The sequence below is a fragment of the Lycium ferocissimum genome, chromosome 11 (genome assembly GCF_029784015.1).
Source record: "Lycium ferocissimum isolate CSIRO_LF1 chromosome 11, AGI_CSIRO_Lferr_CH_V1, whole genome shotgun sequence".
NCBI lineage: Eukaryota > Viridiplantae > Streptophyta > Magnoliopsida > Solanales > Solanaceae > Lycium > Lycium ferocissimum.
In genome coordinates this window covers 45,332,021-45,355,069 of record NC_081352.1, presented here as the reverse complement: position 1 = coordinate 45,355,069, position 23,049 = coordinate 45,332,021, and the positions used below count along the sequence as shown (strand labels likewise).

Genomic DNA, 23,049 nt, shown 5'->3' with positions numbered 1-23,049 from the left:
CAATCAAATTGGAATGAACGGTGTAATCAGTTTATGATTAATCAAGGCTAAACAGTTTTGCTTACTTTTGAAGTTTTTGTCAGCATCTATAGGCGGAATTACAAAAGGAAAGATCAAATGAAGATCGACTCAAGGCAGAATGTAGTTCCAATAATCTCCCTCAATCCCTGCGCTAATTAATTCTCATTACTCGATTAATTGATCAACCGAGTTGCATTAAGCCCCCGTTTGACTATAGATTTTGGAAGCAGTTTTTCAAAATATTTTTAAATATTTGTTTGGTTATAGAATTTTAGGAAATTTTGAAAACCAAATCTTCAAATCCCAAAATATGCTTCAAACCTATATTTGGCCCATGATATAACCGTTGGTTTTCTAGAAAAATTCACCCCAAACTTTTGCATTTTATAAAAAGCCCCCCATCTAGTTACTACTACCATTATTTTTTTTTTCTTGTATTGATGGTTCTTTGTAAATAATTGTAATTTGAAGAATTTTAGTAGCTAGTAATTGTGTTATTAGCAGTTGTTATTAAACTATCGTGTTATGATTTTAGGATAGTGTATTATCTAGTTCATTATAAAAAAAAATTATGATTTTAGGATAGTGTATTAAAAATTAATTATGTGCCAAAGTTATCTGCATTTAGAATTATGATTTATGATAATGACAATGAACGCATCAATAGAAGTTTCTACATAAATTAGCAAGTATGTTTATTTGGTATTGAAGGAATTACTGGTAACGATGGCAGAAAGGAGAAGAAGAATTCGTTATTAATGAAAGCTGAGGTTCAGACAAGAAATGACAAAGTAAAATAATGTGGTCTTCGTTTCCATCAACCACAACATAACATGAATAAAATATGTGGGCTTGGGCCTCGAAATAAAAACAATGAAGGAAGCTGTGGGCTTGGCATATTCAGATGGAAATGGCCCAACACAGACAACAAAATCGAGCTTTATATAGTATAGATTCCAAATGTATATACATGACATGACACGCACACAATAGGACAAAAGTTAGTTATTTTGTAATTGTTACATAACCAATAAGAATAGGACAAATATGTATAGGTTATTTGTTTTTCTTTTGAGTATTATTCATTACAAAGTGTATATATACATTGTAAACCTGATTTGATCAATACACAAGAAATTTCTCAATCTCATATTTTTATATTCATACATGGTATCAGAGCAGTGACTGCTGATTCGAAACCCTACACAATTAAATCTTGTTTTCTTCAACATCTTGTGTGAATCACCATGAATGAACAAACATCAGAAATCACAGGGATTACCACAACTGAAAAGGGAATCACCTATGATGTTAGTCATTCTTATCACTGTTGACACCCAATTTTGTCCCTCCTTTATTCCAATTTATTTCCTTGGGCTTTTAAATTAATTAAACCTAAATATTTTATTTTCGCTACCATTTTACTACTATTAATATCATCACTTTTATCTTCATTATTCTCTATCAACATTACTTTCGTTACTTTATCACAAATTTTAAATGATTCGTCATCGCTTCACTTTTAAGATTTGTACTCGTTAAATTAATTTTACTTTATTAAATCCTTTATTTTCTACATACTAGTTATTAATCGTCTTCACCTAGTATGTATTGTACTAGTTATTAAGTTAAAAGCCCAAGAATAATTAATTGAAGGAAGAAAAGGGCCATATTTTCGGATCAACATTTGAAGCCCAGATGTAAATTTAATAGCCCAAACGGACCAGCCCACTTCTTTTACCCGATCCGGCCCACTATTCTTATACACTAAAACCTAATGAAATTGAACGCAGCCACGGTTTTGTCATCTTCTTCCTTCACTCTCTCTCTCTCTCTCTACTAGGGTTACCCTCACGCCGCCGCACCTCTCTCTCGCCTCTCTCCACCGTTTTTGGCTAAAACACAACGTCTCTTTCACCATTACAGGCTGGTTATCCCATTTTCGTGCAAAAACTTTGTCTACACTGTCGTCATTTTCTCCTCTCCATTATCAGTAAAAAGCTGAGCCTCGCTTTCAACCATGGCAGAGTCAAACAGACCTGTTTTCGTGCAATACCCTCTACCCTTTGTCATCTTCCTTCCTCCCTCCTCCATTTTAAGTAAAACCAAAACCACTTTCACAATGGCAGATCTGTGCCACCCCCTTTCATGCAATATCTTTTTCCCTCTCCTATCTTCAACGGTTGAGTCAATATAAGCGACCAAAACGCCTCTGAAATTTCTGAAAGAGGAGCGGCTTTAAAGATTCAGTTCGAAGTTCAAACGGATATCACTTGAAATCCCGCCCAAAAAACAGGGTAAAAACCCTAGCCTCACTCTATAAATACTCACAAGAACACCACGAAAAGGAGTTCCTTTAGCCGCCTGAACATTTTCCAGAATTCATTTACATTTTTACTCATTAAGTCGATTACCCTTCTGTTGTTACTTTAAAATCGAGGGTAGATCGGACTCGAAGCCCTTTTCACTGCACTCGGGAAAGGTAATTTTCCTCCATATTTTAATTTGTGTTTTCATTCGATTTTGTGTTAAGTCATGTTTAGCCAAATGTCTGGTGTGTTGAGTGTTGGTCTGTTTTGTCGTTAGGATTAGTTTAAAGTAATGAAGTATTTATTTGTAGTCCTCGTTGGGTTCAGTCTTATATGATAATGTCGATATAAGGAGTAGGGCTTGAATTGCGGCTTGTTAGTATCTAAAATCTTTGGTGTTTGACTTCTGATCTGGTTGCAAGGGGATGTGTTAGACTAGCTTGTTGTTGCTTGAATATTGACTCAGTTAGCCTTTTCATTACGGCAAATATAGTACCACAATCTGGTCGAATGAATTGACAATATGGTAAAAGGTTAAGTGTGTTAAAAGCAGGCATCCAAGTTTGTTGAATCATGCTTTCGGTTTAAGCTAATCATGCTTCCGGGTATTTTAATAAGTGTTTGGTTTGAATCTTATCGGATTAGAGCATAATAAGAACAGTATCATACCTATGCTATTTTTAAGTATGGTTTGGAAGAATGAGGTTAAACATTGCCTGTCCTCTGAACCTGGATTTGTTGGTTCACTGCTATGACATCTGATGAGTCTTATGTTCAGTTATGACCTAGAAGTTTGCTAATATGGTTAAAATTTGCTATGATTGGTCATCCTATTAACTACTTGTATCAAATCTGGATTAATGTGTGTTGGACTTGATCAATATGGTTGAATATACATTAGACAGTGTGTAAGCTTTCCTGTTTGACACCATGATTAGTCAGTCAATTCTTTGTCTGGTTTTAAGTATTTGACTGCCTGAGACATGTCTGTACCTGTTTAAGTTAAGTTTAGAGTCATTTGTGACCTATGTATTTATACTAGAATAGTGTCTCTGTGATGTGTTGCTTGAGTCAAGTACTGTTCTCAAAATGTGTTATTGGTGGCAAAGTGGAACCCTTATATCTACTGGATTTGGAACTGTATCCATTGAAGCTAGAAATGATATTTACTTGACTTAATAGAGGAACCAGACCATTTGTATGCTCCCTTAATGAACTCTGTTTCAAATATAAGGCCTATGCCATTTGGTTTATTATTGGTAGTAACAAAAGTCTAAAATATCCTATAAGATGTACATGGATATCTGGCAGTCTTAATATGTTCATATGCGACTCAAATCTATGAAGTGTACCTCTGTGTCCGACTCTATTTCGTCGTCGGAGTAATATGTTAGCTGCTAATTATTAGATAAATAAGACTTATGCCATATGTGTGTGTGTGGAGCATGAGGACTGAACTGAAATGTTCAGTTTCTGTGCGCATAGATAAAATTGGTTTGGGAAAAGACAAAAGGAGTGAGTATGAATCCGTTGTCGTTTAAGGGAATGAAAAGGGTCTCAACTTGAACTTTGTACAATCCCCTCATTTCGTAACACTCGTCCTTGTTATTCCGTTTCTGCCCTTTTTTAATTTTGTTTCTCGTATCGTCCGGCTTCCTCATTGTTTCGCTATAGTGCACGATTTCCTCTCCTTATGTACCGGTCTTACCGTTTCCGTGGTGTTTTGGTGGTTTAGTTCGTTGTCCTCGTGTTGAGAATGGTATTTAAGTCTTTGTTTCATGTTCAAGCCTAGTTGTTATCATGTTTTGTCTTCCTTTCTGGTTTAATTTAGCTTTGCCCCGTTATCTATAATATTTGATCTCGTGTTCCTCGTTTGGTTAAATATACCGTTTAGTGAAGGCTTTTGACTTACCGCCTCGTTAGCCTAGGAAATCAAGTTTCAATGTCTCTATATTTGAAACATAGACTCATAAATCCTTAAGTCAAATATGCGCTATCTCTAAACCTCCTGCCTATTCCCATATGTTTCTGAGCTATTTTTCTTTTAGAAAACAGACCCCCTCCCCAAAATAAGTGTAAGGGTAAACACACTTGAACCAATGAAGTTTAAGATTTTAAAATAGGATGGTTGTTGTTTTCTGTGAAAAAGAAACAATTGCATAAAGAATTCGGTCTGAAGAATTATTCAATCCAGTGTTATCGGGCCCTTAAAATGATTGCATAGCTTTCTTTTCCCTGTCTCTATTTCATGTGTTCAAATGTACATGGCATATACACAACTCACAAATCTACTTTCAGTTTACATTTTGTATTGTTTGACCTTATTTTTGATTATATACTAATCCTCTTTTTCCTTCATTTTTTTATGCATGACCTTCGCATACGAGTCCGAGGGATTCGTCTTCCGCATTCGATGTTGGGCCGAGGCCCAACGAAATATCTTCCCCTCGCCCGATCGGTCACGGTCAAAAAACAAAAAAAAAAAAAAAAAAAAAACTTTCCGGGCCAAAGCCCAAAAACCGAAGTAACAATTGATCCGGGCCGAAGCCCAGTGCCAATCGGAACCACATAGTCTCAAATGGGCCAGGCCCATTTACATTATATCTATCTCTCCACTTTTGTTTTATGTGTAGTAACATATATTGTATGACTAACATTTTGCTTGTAATTTAGATGAACTTTAGCAACTTAGTGGGACTTAGTTAATAATGGGTAGTTAACGAAAGGAAAATTAATAACTAATAATTAATTCCATAAAGTCTCATTTTCTTCTTCTTTTTTTATATTAAAGTTCTTTATAATACTCCTAATATTTATCTTTCTTAGAATAATTGATTTTTTAAAATAGCACAACTATATATTTTGAGTTAAAAGAATCGTGATTCACTTTTACTATCTTAAAGACTTTCAAGGCATCACTAACCTATAAATACTATTCTAAGCATACTTTATAAATAGTATTCAAGATTTATTCAACTATGCATACTTTTAATCTAATATAATCAAATAAAGTCAACCAAAAAGAGACTTATGTCCTTTATATCATACTTATAATAAAACTAGATTTTGGTTGGCGTTGTCATAGTAATACAATTTATCTAAGTTTCAAATTCGTTAAACTTATTGCCTACATGAAAATCATTACATCTTCAAATTCATCTTCAATAATACTTGAAGTCTTTTTCATACAAATTATTATATTGTGCAAGTCTTATTTTTTTATAACATTATTACATCATTATATTTTACTTTAAAACTCTAACAATATTTATAAGTTATTTTCCAAACACTTAAGAATATTATATTTACCCTTAGCCTAATTAATTATAAGTCCGGTCGGATTAATCATTATTAATGGAACTTAGAGGATGCCTAATACCTTCCCTCTAGGTTAGTTGAACCCTTACCTAGAATATTTTTGGTTTCGTAGATTTTAAAATCAACTTTAGATAATTACTTTAATTAACCTTAGGTGCCCTAATTCACCATAATTAATTAGGTGGCGACTCCTTAACCTTAATTAACCCCGAAATTACCCGGATGTTGTAAACTATTTTGACTCCGGTTAAAATAGGGTATGACAATCACCTTAACAGTTCTGATAACCCAGGAATGACTCTAGTCAATACCAAATTTGATGGAAGAGGTTATTCTGGGTGGAGGAGATTTATTCTCCTTTCATTGTCAGCTAAGAGAAAACTTGGTTTCATCAATGGAGCCTGTAAGGTTCCAAATCTGAGCTCAGCTGAATATGAGCAATGGTCTTGTGTCAATGACATGGTGATAACTTGGATCTCAAATGCACTGTCCAAAGATATTGCTGATAGTGTCATTCACTCAAAAACAACAAAGGATCTTTGGGACAGTCTTGAACACAGATTTGGTAAGTCAAATGGAGCCAAATTATATCATCTGCAAAAGGAGATCACTGGGTTAGTACAAGGAAACACTGATGTTGCAGGATATTTTACTAAGCTCAAAAGATTATGGGATGAGCTAGATGGTATCAATGTCATTGTGTGTTGTACTTGTGTGTGTGTTTGTAAAGGAAAAGAGAAACTCACAAAATCATTAGTAGATCAAAGACTAATTCAGTTTTTGATGGGTCTCAATGACATTTACACTCAGGCAAGAGGAAATATACTCATGATGAACCCTTTGCCTAGTATGGACTTTGCATACTCTTTGTTACTACAGCACGAAAATCAAAGGGAAATATATGCTAATGCAACACAGTTTTCATCTGACTCTAGCTCATTCATGGTCACAGGACAAAGCAAGCAACGTAGTGATCAACTATTGTCTGATTTTGCAGCATTCATGGCAAAAGGTCAAGGTAGACAGCCACAAAGGTTCAGGAATCAGTCATTCAAAGGGGGAAACACACCTCAAAAGTTTAATAATCCTAATCAAAGAGGGATGAAAACACAGCAAAGGTACAAACCCAAGAAGTATGACCCAAATGTAAGTTGTACCTTTTGTGGGAAGACAGAACATGTTCATGATGACTGCTACAGGTTGCATGGTTACCCAGAGGATTTTGAATTCACTAAAGGGTATCAGGTACCAGTGAAGGCAAATGCAGGATTAACTCATGATGGTGAAGGGATGTTCAGGAACAATAGTGAAATCAACATGAACCTTGCACAACAGTACACTAAGGAACAAATCAATGAAATGATGCAACTATACAAACAAGCTAAAATGGAGCAATCAGGCAAATCAACCATTAATGCCAATGCAGTTGCTGGTACAATTTTGAAATATTCTGGTTCTGTGTTTAATTGTGTTAAGTCAAGTACCTGGATAATTGACTCAAGTGCCTCAGAACACATGTGTTTTGATCCTAATTCTTTCATGTTTCTTATTCCACTTCCTGTACCTTTGAACATTAGTCTACCTAATTCCTTTAAGGTAAGTCTTACCCATACAGGAAGTATTCCAATCCTGCCAGGTCTCATCATTACTAATGTCCTATATGTTCCAGAATTCAAATATAACTTACTCTCTGCACACAAGTTATGTGTTCAAATCAGATGTGATGCTATATTTACATCTAGTGCATGTCTCTTGCAGGACCATTCAATGAAGAGTCCTCAAGTTTTTGGTGAAGTGAATGAAGGACTTTATCTGTTGGAGCCTAACAGTCCTAGGTCTAGTTGTTGCTTTAATGCAAATGTTCTTTTAATTCCAAAAGGAAGAAATTCCAATCTTGAGTTTGTTTTTAATTCTGAGTTTGTTTCTAATGTTGTACATGTTAATGCTAAGTCTAATGTAAAACTTTGGCATGTACACCTCCCATTTTCAGCAATGAAACATTTATCTTTCCTTCATTGTGACTCAGTTTCTGATTTTATATGTGATATATGCCCTAAAGCCAGACAAACTAGACTTCCTTTCCCTATCAGTAGTATCAAAACAAAATCTATCTTTGAACTTATTCATATTGAGACATGGGGTCCATATAAATCTAGCATATACAATGGGTTCAAATATTTCCTCACAATAGTAGATGATTTTACTAGAGGAACTTGGACATTTTTACTAAGCACTAAGAGGAATGCATTCCCTGTTCTTAAAAGCTTTTTAGCCATGGTTGAAAGTAATTCAATGTGAAAATAAAAATGATCAGGTCTGGCAATGCTTAAGAACTGGGGATGGGAACACAAAAGGCAACTTTTCTTTCTTCCCAAGGAATTATACATCAAGTGTCTTGTGTGGGAACCCCATAGCAAAATGGTATAGTTGAAAGGAAACATAGACATCTCTTGGAAATTGCAAGAGGTCTGATGTTTCAGTCAAAGATACCTACATGCTACTGGGGTGAATGTATTTTGACTGCCACATATATTATAAATAAATTGCCTTCCAAAGTTCTAAATGGAAAAACACCTTTTGAAGCTCTTTTTCAAAAACAGCCAGATTACAATCATTTAAGGAATTTTGGATATCTATGCTATGTGTCAACTCTGGTTCAGGGAAGAAGTAAATTTGATCACAGAGCCAAGGTTTGTGTTCTACTAGGATATCCCTTACATCAAAAGGGATATAAATTGTTGGAACTAGAGACAAAGAAGATCATTGTATCAAGGGATGTGAAATTCCATGAGAATCATTACCCTTTTGCTAAATCTAAACCATCACACATGCCTATTTTTCCAGATCACTCCTCTCATATATTTTTAGACTCTAGTTCTTCACTTGACAATTTGCCTACCCCTAGTCCAACCAACTCTGATCCTACTGATAACAGTCCTACATCACCACACAACACACCCACTCCTTAAGTGTTACACCTCGAAAATTCCGTATGTGTTGCCTTGTGGATAGGCCAATGTGAGCTTAAGGTGATTATGAAACCCTTGTGAGATTAAGGGAAGTATTAGATAGCTTAAGGTGCATACCATAATATTTCGAAGTTATACGAATATGTGAAGTTTAGTATGTTGAAGGAAGTGAAATGTAAGTCGTGTTCGGAAAGGTTTCCGCTACACCGAGTTAATGTTTATTTAGTAATATCTTGAAGGGCTGCTATAGGGCCTATTGTATGGTTAATGAAGTGTTATATAAATGTCAAGAAGGTTCCACGAGGATTGGAAGTCAAACGAGTCGACGAGAACGAAAATCGGGATTTTCCCAGCTATACGGCCATTTGTACGGACTGTATAAATTATACGGCCCGTAGGTTTGTTCCAGAAAAGGGGTGAAGCCTGGTGGTATTATACGGCCTAATATATGGACCGTATAAATTGTACGGCCCGTATAGTAGGCCGTATAAGTCGGGTCGGGTCACATTTTTTATTTTATAAAGAACGGACGACCCTCACTTCATTTCATTTCCCACATTCATCCAAACTCTCCAAAACCCTTCTCCAAACATATTTTACTCAAACCCAAGAGATTATAAAGATTAAATAGCAAGAATCAAGTGTTCATGTGTTAGAAGGCTTTCTAGGGTTGGTGGATTTCAAGAAAACTTGGGCATTGTAGCTAGGGTTTTTGGCACAAGTTGATAGCTGCTCTAAAGCTTATTTCTATGGGATAAAAAGGTTAGTTTCCGTGCTTATTTCATGTTAATGGGAATGTTTGGTTGTAGCAAAACTTGGGTAGAAGAAGAAAGTAGAAAATGGAGTCTAAATGTAGCTTTTATGATGTTTATGGGTAGCAAGCTATATTGAGTCATGATTCTAAGTATGATATGGATATAATCATGTTATGGAAGGTAATAATGGTGATGAAGAAGCGTTATAGGAAAATGTGCTAAATGGGTATGAAGTTGTTGGCATGAGTTGAACATAAGGATGAATTGTTGAAGGCTAATGTAGTGTGATTACTTGGTTATGATATTATGAGTGTATTACTGATGTTATTGTGGTTGTTGGGAGTTGTTTTGTAAAATGGTGGAAGTTGACGAAATAGGGGAAATGCTACTCATTTTACATTAGATCATGAATGATCCTAGTTTGAGTTTAATAGTATCATTAAGGTTTAACCATGGTACGAATTCTTCTAAATGTAGATTATTTGAGCTTCGACGGTGAATGCTAGATAATTAAGAAGTCGAAGAGGTATGTAAGGCTAACCCTTCTTTCAATAAGGCATGGTTCCTTGGCTCTATATATATCCTTTCATGAGTTCTATAATGTCCTCCAAATGCTTCTATCTCTAAAGCTACTAAAGTTCATGATTCTCGATACTTTTACGATTCTACTACTTACCTTATATGATGGTTGATCCTCTAAGGATAGATGTAATGAAATGATGATAGTAATGATGTTGACGATACTTATGGCCTCTTAGGTATACATGACTAAGTATGTATGACTATTATGTAACACCCAGCTTATATGGCCGGGTAAGGTATATATTGCGCGCACACCACTTCAGTTGGGTACGGATAACACTGAGCCTTAGTAGGGCCAGGTATGTATAATCACCGAGCCTTGTCATGGCCGGGTATGTGAAACCACCGAACCTTCCTGGTCAGGTATGCTATGGATATGAATATGTATATGGATACGGATACGAATATGGATACAAATATAGATATATGTATATGTTTGTATGTATGTACACTGGCACGCATTAGAAATGGAAGGTCCCTATAAAAGACAAGTAAGGAATTGTGATGACGGCTCTACTATCTCCCGATTCTCCCATCTTATGTTGTTTCCCATGCTGTCTCTTATGCTCCTATTATGATGTTAATTATGCTTTACATACTCAGTACATTATTCGTACTGACGTCCTTTTGTTTGTGGACGCTGCGTCATGCCCGCAGGTGGACAGGCTTGATACATAGCTTTCTTATTCAGGGACTATATAGAGGAGCTCCATTTCATCCGGAGCTACAAATTTTGGTATTATTCTTTTGTGTACATAAATGGGTACGGCGGGATCCTGTCCCGCCTATATGATGTTACCTACTCTTCTTAGAGGATCGTAGACAGTTGTGTATGATTAGATGTCTTTAGCCTTGTCGGCTTATATTTTGTATATTATCTTGATAGCCTCGTCGGCTAGTGTACATGGATATGGGCATTGTGTTGATGATGATATAAATGTATTGTTGCCCAATGAGATTAGCATGAATGATGGATAGAAAGTATGATTAAGCTATGTGGTCCACTTAGATATAAATGTGAATGTACGATAAGAGGTGCCCGGGTGGGTTAGCACCGGGTGCCCGTCATGGCCCTCCGGTTTGGTCGTGACATTAAGTCCCTAATCCTACTGCAAGTCCCAATTTTTTGCAAAACTCTCCAGTTAGTCCTGATCATACATATTCTGCTTCATTTGATTCTCTACCACCAAATACTTCCACTGTTTCATCACTTCTTGATGATGCAGAAGCTTCAACATCACCAAGAAAACCAGCAAGGCAAAACAAAGGAACTTTTCCCTCACCCAAAAGATCAGAAAGACATAACAAAGGAACTCTCCCTTCTCATTTACAAGACTTTTATTGCAATTCCATATATCTAAGTGATGTCACTGGTTCCTGTTTCACAGCAACTACAACTCCCACCATTCTTCCTGTTCATAACCTCTCTATGCCTAATCAGATCATCCTCAACTCTGTTTCTACTATCATAGAACCTAAATCTTTCCATCAGGCTTGCAATCATCCAGGATGGATAAAGGCCATATAGGAAGAGATAGAAGCTTTACAAGCTAACCACACATGGGATGTGGTGTCATTGCCTCCAAATAGGAAAGCTCTTCCTTGCAAGTGGGTTTATAAGGTGAAACAGCATGCAGATGGCACAGTTGAAAGATTAGAAGCAAGACTAGTTATCAGGGGAGACATACAACAGGAAGGGATTGATTTTAATGAAACCTTCTCCCCAGTTGTTAAGATGACTACAGTTAGGTGTCTACTAACTATTGCAGTGAAGAAAGGATGGGACATTTCACAATTTGATGTGAATAATGCCTTCCTGCAAGGAGACTTGCAAGAAGAGGTATATATGAAATTTCCCTCTGGTTTGGATCCTCCTGAGCCTAATTTGGTTTGCAAATTGAATAAATCTTTATATGGGTTAAAGCAAGCATTAAGGAATTGGTATGCCAAGCTTGCTGGTGCTTTAACCTTCAAGGGATATGTACTTTCTCTTAATGATTATTCCCTATTCTACAAGCACACAGGATCATTAGTTGCTATGGTTGCAGTATACGTTGGTGATATTTTAATTACTGTTAATAATCAAAGTGAAATTGAGGCTCTCAAAGCCTTTCTTCACTTAGAGTTTAAAATTAAGGATCTTGGACTCATTCACTACTTTTTAGGCATGGAAATCTTAAGAGAAGGTCATGGCATTATCATAAGTCAGAAAAAGTATACCTTGGATCTTTTGCAAGAGTTTGATGTGCCTCACTTAACTTCAGTATCTTCTCTGATGGATTCTTCAATAAAGTTATCTGCATCCAAAGGGGAATTACTTTTAGATCCAACTATATAAAGACATCTTGTTGGCAAATTAAACTACTTGACCCACACTAGGCCAGATCTTTCTTTTGCAGTTTTGACATTGAGTCAATACATGCAATCGCCTAGTGTGGATCATTTCAATGCTGGTTTAAGGATTCTACGCTATCTAAAGAAGTATCCTTACCACGTAATCTTTCTTAACTCTTCACCAAGCTTTTCCTTATCAGCATTCTGTGATGCCGACTGGACGACTTGTCGAGATACTCGTAAATCCATCAGTGGTTTCTTCATCAGCTTGGGCGGATCCCCAATTTCTTGGAAATCCAAGAAACAAGCTTGCTCACTCTCTCACCGAAGCTGAGTATCGGTCAATGCGACGCTTGGTTGCAGAATTAACTTGGCTTAAGCGCCTACTCTCAGATCTATCCATTCCACCTCGGATTCCGATCCCAATTCATTCTGATAGTAAGGCGGCAATTAACATCGCATGCAATCCTGTGTTCCACGAGAGGACGAAGCACATGGAACTCGATTGCCACTTCGTTCGACAGCAATACCTTTCAGGTCTGATTTCCCTATCATTTGTACCAAGCAAAAACCAATTGGCCGGCATCTTCACAAAATCTCTATCTGGTCCATCTCATCATCGTCTTCTTAGCAAGTTGGTCATTACCATCGTCCCTCCAACTTGAAAGGGGGTGAAGGAATTACTGGTAACGATGGCAGAAAGGAGAAGAAGAATTCGTTATTAATGAAAGCTGAGGTTCAGAAAAGAAATGACAAAGTACAATAATGTGGCCTTTGTTTCCATCGACCACAACATAACATGAATAAAATATGTGGGCTTGGGCCTCAGCAGAAAACAATGAAGGAAGCTGTGGGCTTGGCATATTCAGATGGAAATGGCCCAACACAAACAACAAAATTTGAGCCCAATATAGTATAGATTCCAAATGTATATACATCACATGACACACACACAATAGGACAAAGTTAGTTATTTTTCACTGTTACATAACCAATAAGAATAGGACAAATATGTATAGGTTATTTGTTTTTGTTTTGAGTATTCTTCATTACAAAGTGTATATATACATTGTAAACTTGATTTGATCAATACATAAGAAATTTCCCAATCTCATATTTTCATATTCATACAGGTATGGTGGGTATTTTTTATACTTCTTAAAACTTATGGTTATAAGTCATGTTTTTTGTTTTTTTTAGGAGTAAAATATGCTTTGAAAAGTTATGACCAAACACATTTTTAAAATTTGAAAAACTTCACATAAATCAGATTTTTCAATTTCTTTTTGTGAATCTATGGCTAAACGCTAGCGGGTCATTTGCACGATCGCCCTTCAAAGGCACTGGTCTTTAATTTTTGCCCCTCAAATTGTCGCCTTTAATTTTTCCCTCGCACTTCGCTTAATACCCCTATGCCTTGACCAACCCTTTAAGCAATGTTTCAACCACTCCTCTGGATTTTCCCATGACCCAAATTACACGTTCCATAACAAAGATAAGCTGCAATTGGCGCAATTAAAATGATAGTGGTTAGACTATCCACGGCAGCCACTTAATAACTATTACTCGTAAACATACAAGAAGCATAAAATTCTTAAGCTCAAAGTTATTAGAAATTCTTACTGTTTGACAAAATTAATTAACTTCAAAGTACACCAATTATTATACTGTATGATTTAGTAATAAGGTATTTTTTTTCTATTCAGGTGCTTTATTTTTTGTGGTACTACTTGTTTATATTTCGCAATCTATCTCGAGCAAAACATTAAATAAATTCTGACGTACCTTTTTGGGTATTATTCTATAGTGAAAATAAAAATGATAATCAGTATATATAATGTATGTATTATGTCAGATTATTTTTTCAATACGAGTAGCTGTTGTCAGTAGATCTATCATTAATTCGTTGAGACAACTTACTCTTTGTTAGCACTTTGTACATTTGAAAAAGGAAAGGTACGGAGTAAAAGAGAGTAAAATACCTAGTAAAATTGCAGAGAAAAGGCCATAAATAGTCCCTTATCTATGGGAGTAGGTCTAAAATGATCCCTTAACTATACACTTATCGATTTTAGTCCTTTAATTATCCAAAAACTTATCAAATTTGGTCTCCGTCTATTTTTTTATACAAACAGCGAACAAACTCATAAACCTTCGTGAGATTAATCATTAAACCATTCCTCAGACCTATATTTCTCTCTCCCTGCTTCTTTTTCCTCAAGTTACTCTTTTAAAAAAAAAAGAGCATTCTCAAGACTCGGTGTCGCTCTCGAGTCTCTAAAATTCGAAAAGACAAACTCAGGCACAAAATTTCTATAACCATTCTTCTCAAACACTACTAAAAAACTGGTAAAAACCGACGGAAAAAAACCAATGGAAAAAACCGACGGAAAGACTGACAGATTCTGTCGGTTTTTTCAATAATTTTTTTAAATCTTTTTTTATAAGAAAACCGACGGACTGCGTCGATTGTTTTTTGCACAAAAATGCGCGAAAAAATATAATTATTTGTTATATTATTTTCTAAAATAAACCGATGGAGTCTGTCGGTTTTTTATTTTTATTTTTTATTTTTTTATAAAAAACTGACAGAGATGGAGTCCGTTAGTTTTTGGAGCGAAAAAACAATATAAATTAAATCAATGTAAGTATATGAACAAAAAATATCAGTGGTCTAGTGGTAAAGCCCTTTAATGCCAAGGAACATACCCGAGTTTGACTCCAAGTTCCTACATTTCATTGTTTAATTTTCAAAAAAAAAAAAAACCGACATGAGACCGTCAGTTTTTTTGTCGGTTTTAACTGACGCAGTCCGTCGATTACGAAACGCGAGAGAGAACTTGAGGAAAAAAGTTGAGGTTAAAGAATGAACTTGATGAAAAAGAGAGAGAGAGAAATATAGTCCGTAGGAATCGTTTAACGATTAATCTCACGAAGCGTTTATGCCAGAAATGTAGAGCGTTTCGTATAAAAAAATATATGGAGACCAAATTTAATAAGTTTTTGGATACAGCGACTAAACCGGTAAAGATATATACAGGACTATTTTGCATCTACTCCCACGTGATAAGCGGACTATTTATGACCTTTTCTCTAAAATTGCAACTGGATCATTATCCTAAATGTTTGTCAGTTCATCCAATTATTCTATGCCTTTTTCCCTTCTTCCAATAGTAGAGCATTAGATTCTATCTAATCTTCTTCCCTTATGAAACATTTTCCTTATTTTACACAAGGTCTAACCCTTGTGGGACCTACATTGCCTCTCTTTCTAATTTCTCAAGGCTGCTTCACTAGTTTGAAGTTTCAAGAATTTATTATATCGTAATGTTTTTCTCAATTTTAGACTGTCCATTTTCCCACATGAAACTTAACATTGTTGCAGTAATATCCTCTCCCTTTTCAAGTTTGACAAACTCTGTTCCCATTTTTTCTCTCATCTCTTTTGCCCTTTAAAGTTAGACAACTCTAGAAACCTTTAAAATCCAAAAGGGTCTTGTTTTCTTGATTTTGACAGACTTGAAACTAGTTACTCCTTTTTTCTAAATGCAAAAAAAATAAAAGGGGCTTCATCACCTACATGGTTCTTGAGTAAAGTTCCAAACTTTATCCATTTTCAGTGTTTCTTGAAGTGGTGGAATGAAGAATCTTGGGGCAGTGCTACCACTGTTTGTTTTCATTTGGGGACTGCAAAATAAACATGGGAACTGTGAAAGACCTGATATTGTGAATGTTGGTGCAGTATTCAGTTTTAATTCAGTTATAGGCAGGGCAGCAAAGACTGCTATGGAGTTAGCAGTATCTGATATCAATGGGGATCCCAGCATTTTGAATGGAACTAAACTTGATTTGATTCTGGCTGATTCTGATTGCAGTGTCTTTAAGGGGTCCATTGCAGGTACATGTTATTTGCCTCTTTTTTTTACTCTCTTTCTCCTTGGTTAATTTAATGTTTATCATGCTGTTAGTGAAAAATTATTTTTTAATTATTAAACTTGAATTAGTGGGCTAAGCTTGTCGTAGTATTTTTAGCTCACCAAAGCTCTTGACAAGCCTGTAGTGACATTCCACTAGTCATATTTGTTTAGCTAGTTTTAATAATGGTTACTAGTTTAAAACCACTAATTCTCAATAGTTATTGTTGCTACTTTTGTTTATTTTAGTTGTTATGAGTTGTTGATTTCTCTAATTTAGGGGATGTTCTAGTTGGTTTATGAAGGAGGTGAAAACCAACTTTTTTCCAGTTTCCATGCCAAGTACTCTTGAAATTTGTTCTAAGCTCCCATGATTTTCATTATCAAATTGATGGTTCTTTATTGAGAGAACTAAATTCTTCAAACTCAGACCATAAAAGCCATCTGTTATCTTTCTTTGGTTCCGGGTCAAAGATTGATTCGTCTTTTATATTAATTTTTATCTAGATTAAACTTCAAAAAACTGATGCATCCTCTAAGTTAAAGACATTATAAGCATCTGCAATGTTTCTTTCCAGTCAGCGACTACAAAAAAGAAAATGGATTGCTTTATATACATATATTGCATCCTAAAGTTGATTTTCATGTTCAAGTATCCCTCCAGCACAGTTTATGATTTCAATTCTTTTTGTCAGCTTTACAGGTAATTGAGAAGCAAGTGGTAGCAATAATTGGTCCACAGTCTTCTGCAATAGCTCATATGATTTCTTTCATTTCTAATGGTCTTCAAGTTCCTCTTATCTCATATGCTGCCACTGATCCAACACTCTCTTCCCTCCAATTCCCATTTTTTCTTCGAACCACACAGAGCGATTTGTACCAAATGGAAGCTGTTGCCGACATTGTCTGCTTTTACGAATGGAAAGAAGTCGTTGCTATATTTCTGGATGACGACTATGGAAGAAATGGCATAGCTGCTTTAAATGATGCACTTGCTAAGAAAATGGCAAAAATCTCCTATAAGCTTCCGTTACGTATCAATTATGAATTCAGTGACATTATTTATGTGCTAAATCAGTCGAGATCATTAGGACCTCGTGTTTTTGTTGTGCATATTAACCCTGATTCTCAATTAAGATTCTTCGACGCAGTCCAGAAGCTGAAAATGACTGGCAGCAATTATGTGTGGCTTATGACTGATTGGTTTTCTACTACTTTAGATTCTTTCTCCCCGAAAAACAGATCTTATCTGAGCACTCTTGAAGGAGTAGTTAGCCTTCGTCCCTATATTCCACAAACTACACAGAAAAGGGGCTTTTTGTCTCGCTGGAGAAAATTGTATCGCTCAGAATTGACTGCATATGGTCTTTATGCCTATGATACTGTGTGGGTGGTTGCTCGATCGATTAATCACCTACTTCAACAGGGAGGCAACATAAGCTTTTCTCTCAGCTATATGTTAAATGGTACAACAAGTGATCAATTAAAGCTTGGGAAACTTAGAGAATTTGATGGTGGAGAACTACTAATGAATATCTTATCAAAAACAAACTTCACTGGCTTGACAGGAAAGATTCATTTCAGTCCTGACCGAAATCTTATTGGTAACGGTTATGAAGTCATTAACATTGCACAACAGGAAATTCGCACAGTTGGTTACTGGTCAAATTTTTCTGGCCTCTCGATTTTGCCTCCAAAAGCACTACAAAATGAAGAAACAGCTGTTAACAGGTTAAATCAGAATCTCGGAGTTGTAACTTGGCCTGGTGGGAAGAGCGAAACACCGCGTGGTTGGGTTATTGCTAATGATGGAAAACCCTTGAGAATTGGATATCCAAGAAGAGCCAGTTTTCCTGATTTTGTGACATTGAATGTCAGCAGCCGCAATCCACAAGGTTATTGCATAGATCTCTTTAATGAAGCGCGAAAGCTTGTGCCTTATGATGTTCCTTTCAGATTTGAGCCATTTGGTACTGGTCTTGCCAATCCAAATTATGATCAGCTTGTGGATATGGTTGCAACTGATGTGAGTATATTATGCTCATCTCTCTGTAGGAGTAACAAATGTCATCTAAAGCTTGCCTCTTGTTTCTTACTAATTTTTCCCTTCCATATTAAAAAAAGGATTTTTTTCATTTTTGGCCGGTCGGCCGAGATTAATGGGCGCTAGCCAAAACATATAAAACCTATACACTGATTATGTATATTATATGTATACTTATGTATATTATATGTATATTTGTTTATACAATATGTATATTATACGTATATTTATGCTTAATATATAAAAACTTATACATTTTCTAGCTATTATTCTTTTGAGCGGTCCAAAACCGTAATCATTCCTATACAAAATACTTTGCACAATGTAAATAACAAGAATAAATTTCCCACGCCGCCACCTATCTCTTTTATAGCGGCATGGAAAATGTAGCTCATTCTTTTGAAGATTGTTTGTAGGTTTTTGATGCAGCCGTTGGAGACATTGCTATTGTCACAAATAGGACAAGGATGGTTGATTTCACTCAGCCTTATGTATCTACAGGCCTTGTCATAGTAGCTCCGGTTGATAATTCAGAATCAAGTGCTTGGGTTTTCCTCAAGCCTTTTACACTGGAAATGTGGGGTGTTACAGCTCTTTCATTTCTTATAATAGCGGTGGTCATTTGGATACTCGAGCATCGCGTCAATGATGACTTTCGTGGTCCTCCAAAGAGACAGATAATAACAATGTTCCTGTGAGTCCCTATGTTAAGTATTACTTGTATCTAGTTTATACTAATAAGACTGCACACACCATTTCAACGAAGTCTTATTAATTCTTTACAAATATTATGCAGGTTCAGCTTCTCGACACTTTTCAAAACAAACCGTAAGCAGTATTTGTTTATTCAATTCTACTTCTTATCGCTTGATCTTAGTATATGAAAAGAATCAAGCTCAAATTATGTTTTGTCGTATGATTAGCCATCTTTCTAACAGGCAAGTAACTTTATTTTGTAAATTTCCAGAAGAAAATACCGTAAGCACTCTTGGTCGAATGGTAATGGTGGTTTGGCTATTCTTACTCCTGGTGATCACATCAAGCTATACAGCAAGTTTGACATCCATCCTTACAGTACAGCAACTTTCATCACCGATCACAGGGATTGAAAGTTTGATAACAAGCAAATCTTTTATTGGACATCAAGTTGGGTCATTTGCTTATAGCTATTTGAAAGACATTCTCAACATAGCTCCATCAAGACTAATATCTCTACGCTCCCCGGAAGAATTTGAAATTGCTCTGCGACGAGGCTCAGGAAATGGAGGAGTGATGGCAATTGTTGATGAACTTCCATACATGGAGTTGTTCCTTCAAAATCGTACTGATTTTGGGATCATTGGTCAACCATTTACTAAGAGCGGATGGGGTTTTGTAAGTGGTCTATTCATATGCACCATTTATTTAGTTAAACTTTCCTCTGATTTAGATACCTCATAGATTATTGCATAACTTGAATGGGTACAAAAGTGTGAAATCGTCTCATATTGACAACCTTGGACTTAGACCTGACTATTTAGTGGCGAAGCCCGGAATAAGGGTGTTTAAGATTTAATATATATCTATATGAAGTAATTCTTGACCTATATACACAGTATTATTTTCTATATACCCAATATAATTTTCCGGCAAAAAGTGATTGGTGCATAATTTTCCAATGAAAGATGTCCAACTGACCACCTTTCAGTATATATAGCTACGCCACTGTGACTATACACTAGTAGCAGAAGGGCTGAGAAAGTAATTCAATTTAGAGGCCCCTTAGCTTAGCAACTTGATCATGGAATAACAAGAAATTTGGCAAGAGTGTCTTAAATTATGGATGAAAACGCGAATCACTTCTCTTTGCATGGTTATGTTCAATTTATACTTTTAACTGAATGTCTTTTACCCTCATTCGAAATGCAGGCTTTCAAAAAGGATTCTCCTCTGGCTGCAGACATATCAACAGCAATCCTCAAACTGGCCGAGAGTGGGAAACTTCAGGAGATACACGACAAATGGTTTTGCCGATTAGGATGTCCAACAGAGAGGAGAAAAGACTCGGAGCCTAACCAGCTCCACTTGAGCAGCTTTTGGGCACTCTATCTTTTATCTGGTGGTGTCACTGTCCTTGCTCTGTTAGTCTTTTTATTTAGAATTATTCGCCAATATATACGATACAAAAGGAAGCAGAAGCTTGCAGGCCTTTCTTCTCCCTCAAACACCAGATGTTCACAGGTGATCTACAGTTTCTTTGACTTTATTGATGAGAAGGAAGAAGCCATCAAAAGAATTTTTGCTCAACATGATAGTTCTCAAACTCAAACAAATGGATAATCTTTGCTCAAATAGTTTCTTATTGAAGTGGAGTATACATGTGACTGAGATTTAGTGATACTTACTAGTTAGAGACTCTATATGTTTTGTACAAATGCCTATACCAATTATGCAGGATTATAATGTAAAAATAATTTAAAAAAGGGGTTTATCTTCAAAGATCAACGATTCTCCTAACTTTAACAGGGGTGTTACTCACATTAATCTATGTTTTCTGCAAGCCAATTTTAATATTCCTAGGGGAATCACAAGAAATTGCATCAGCAGCCACCTTATTTGTATACGGCCTAATACCACAAATTTTCGCGTATGCTGTGAATTTCCCTATCCAGAAATTCCTTCAAGCGCAGAGCATTGTGGCGCCAAGTCCCTACATTTCTGGTGCGACGTTAATGTTGCATCTAGTGATAAGTTGGGTGGTAATTTACAAAATTGGGCTGGGGTTACTAGGGGCATCTCTTGTATTGAGTTTGTCGTGGTGGATCATAGTGATAGGCCAATTTGTGTATATTGTGAACAGTGAAAAGTGTAAGAAAACATGGAATGGGTTCAGTTGGAAGGCATTTTCGGGTTTGCCCAGGTTCTTCAATTTATCAGCTGTGATGCTATGCTTGGAGACATGGTATTTCCAGATTCTTGTTCTACTTGCTGGCCTGCTTGGAAATCCAGAATTGGCTTTGGACTCGCTTTCTATTTGGTAAGACAAATCCTTCATAATGTTACTACATCCCTTAGGTAAATTTCACAAATGGTCACATAACTATGATTTTTTTGCACCAAAGTTAATTACACGACTTTGTTTTGTACCCACGGCCGGCTGAAGCCTAAAGCCACCAAAGCAGTGGCTTTAGGCTCCAAATATATTAGTGCCCCAAAATAATTTGTATTATATATATGGTTTAAGAAAATTATATATTTATTATTAGTGATAAATAATTTTCTGGATCATTTTACTTTCAATTATTTATCAATTATTACATATATATATATATATTCAAAGTTTATGCTACTTTTTAGAAATATGATTGATCTAATTACAGTTAGAAGTTGTAGTCAATTAAATTTATAATTACTTCCTACTTTGTAATATGATTTAATTCACTTCAACTTAAATCAATCTAGTTTATAATTTTGACTTTGTAAGATCTTCTATAACTCTTTGAGTGCCTTTTTAGATATTTTTCAAGCTCAAGCTAAGTAGACTATTAAACAATTAGAATAGAAAAGAATTATTAAGCCCTTATATTTTTTAAGGCATAATAGTCACTGACGGTTTTAATCTATTTTTATTGTTAGAGTGATACGAAAATATTTATATGTAGAAGATGATACTCTTATTGGCCTGAGGTCTTACTTCTATTTTTAAATGTTTTCATTGCTTATAAAATAATTTTGAAAGGTTTTTTGTAACAATCACTTGAACTGAAAAAAAAAACTAAATCGATGAAATGATCGTAACACAGAATATAAGACTCGTGATTCAGTTAATGTCTCATGAAAAATTACATGAATTGACTATATCGTCAATTGAAAAAAAAAAAACACTTTAAAAAAGCTATAAGAATAAATAACAAATAAAATATATTAAAATTTTACTAAATAAATGTAAGGCCTCTTTTTAAATTCCGGCTTTAGGCCACCGACTCTCTTGAGCCGCCCCTGTTTGTACCATAAAAGTCGCAACAACCAAATGGTCCCAATAGCTGGAAAATGTAACATTTGATGGACACATGGACATTCTTAGCTTATATAGTTTCGAAAATAGGCTTATACATTAATTGCTTTCAATGCTATGGGAAAAAACTCAATTCTACTTAGCTAACTCCAACTGTAGACCCCAATCTTTCTGTGCTCTCATAAATCCTCAATGCTGGAGTAAATAGAAAAGCAATTGACATTGTGGCCAAAACTTGGAGTAAATTGTACGCTATGTTCTATGACATGAAAATAGAACACTACTAATTCCAAAACACACAAAGTAGACATATACTCCAACTTTGAGTCGATAAAAGCCGAAGATATGCCTTTTTAAAGACCTTAAACGTTTTTAGCTTTGCGTATTCTGTTGAAATCTTGCTCTGTCTCATTCTTGTCACGTTTTGTTTTAGTAGTCTTCAACTGAAATTTTAGCTTTTTATAATTTTTGAGATATTCAAATTTTACATATTCTATTCAGCCTTGAAACTAGTTCAATTGACACTCAATGAACAAAAATTTGTAAACAAATTGGTCAGAATGGAATATACTTTTGGAGAGTAGACAAATAGGAGTGGTAAGTTTTAGAAATTCTAAAATATTAATATATGGTACTTCTATAATTTTTAAGTTTAATAATTCTATTCTTGAAAAAATTGATGAAACCAATATGTGAAAAACCATCGAAGAAATTAGTGATAGTTTGAATATCATAAATCATAGTAAGTACTCCCTCTGTTTCATTTTATATGTCTTAGGTTGACTGGATACGAAATTTAAGAAAATAAG

At 35.5% G+C, this 23,049-nt stretch overlaps 1 protein-coding gene and 1 pseudogene across 2 annotated transcripts; both read left to right on the top strand.

The window, feature by feature from the left end:
• The first annotated feature begins 15,556 nt into the window (after window positions 1-15,556).
• LOC132036981 (glutamate receptor 3.7-like) lies at window positions 15,557-20,698 on the top strand. 2 transcript variants are annotated; one of them, XM_059427405.1, is made up of 6 exons: window positions 15,557-16,186; window positions 16,898-18,228; window positions 18,663-18,940; window positions 19,043-19,074; window positions 19,214-19,620; window positions 20,155-20,698. In XM_059427405.1, exons 1-6 carry the CDS (start codon window positions 15,928-15,930, stop codon window positions 20,563-20,565), a joined length of 2,718 nt encoding a protein of 905 aa, XP_059283388.1. In that variant the 5' UTR covers window positions 15,557-15,927; the 3' UTR covers window positions 20,566-20,698. The 2 variants fall into 2 exon arrangements, with proteins under 2 accessions (XP_059283388.1, XP_059283389.1); XM_059427406.1 differs by having other exon boundaries at window positions 16,048-16,186; window positions 16,906-18,228.
• Window position 20,699: 1 nt separating this feature from the next.
• LOC132036983 (protein DETOXIFICATION 40-like) overlaps window positions 20,700-23,049 on the top strand; it is a 28,297-nt pseudogene continuing 25,947 nt past the window's right edge.

What these genes read in the sequence shown, in the direction of transcription:
- LOC132036981 (XM_059427405.1), top strand. Translation starts at nt 15,928, where the DNA reads ATGAAGAATCTTGGGGCAGTGCTACCACTGTTTGTTTTCATTTGGGGA. An exon ending in CAGATAATAACAATGTTCCT is followed by an intron (nt 18,941 to 19,042) that starts GTGAGTCCCTAT and finishes AATATTATGCAG; the next exon opens with GTTCAGCTTCTCGACACTTT. An exon ending in CTAAGAGCGGATGGGGTTTT is followed by an intron (nt 19,621 to 20,154) that starts GTAAGTGGTCTA and finishes TTCGAAATGCAG; the next exon opens with GCTTTCAAAAAGGATTCTCC.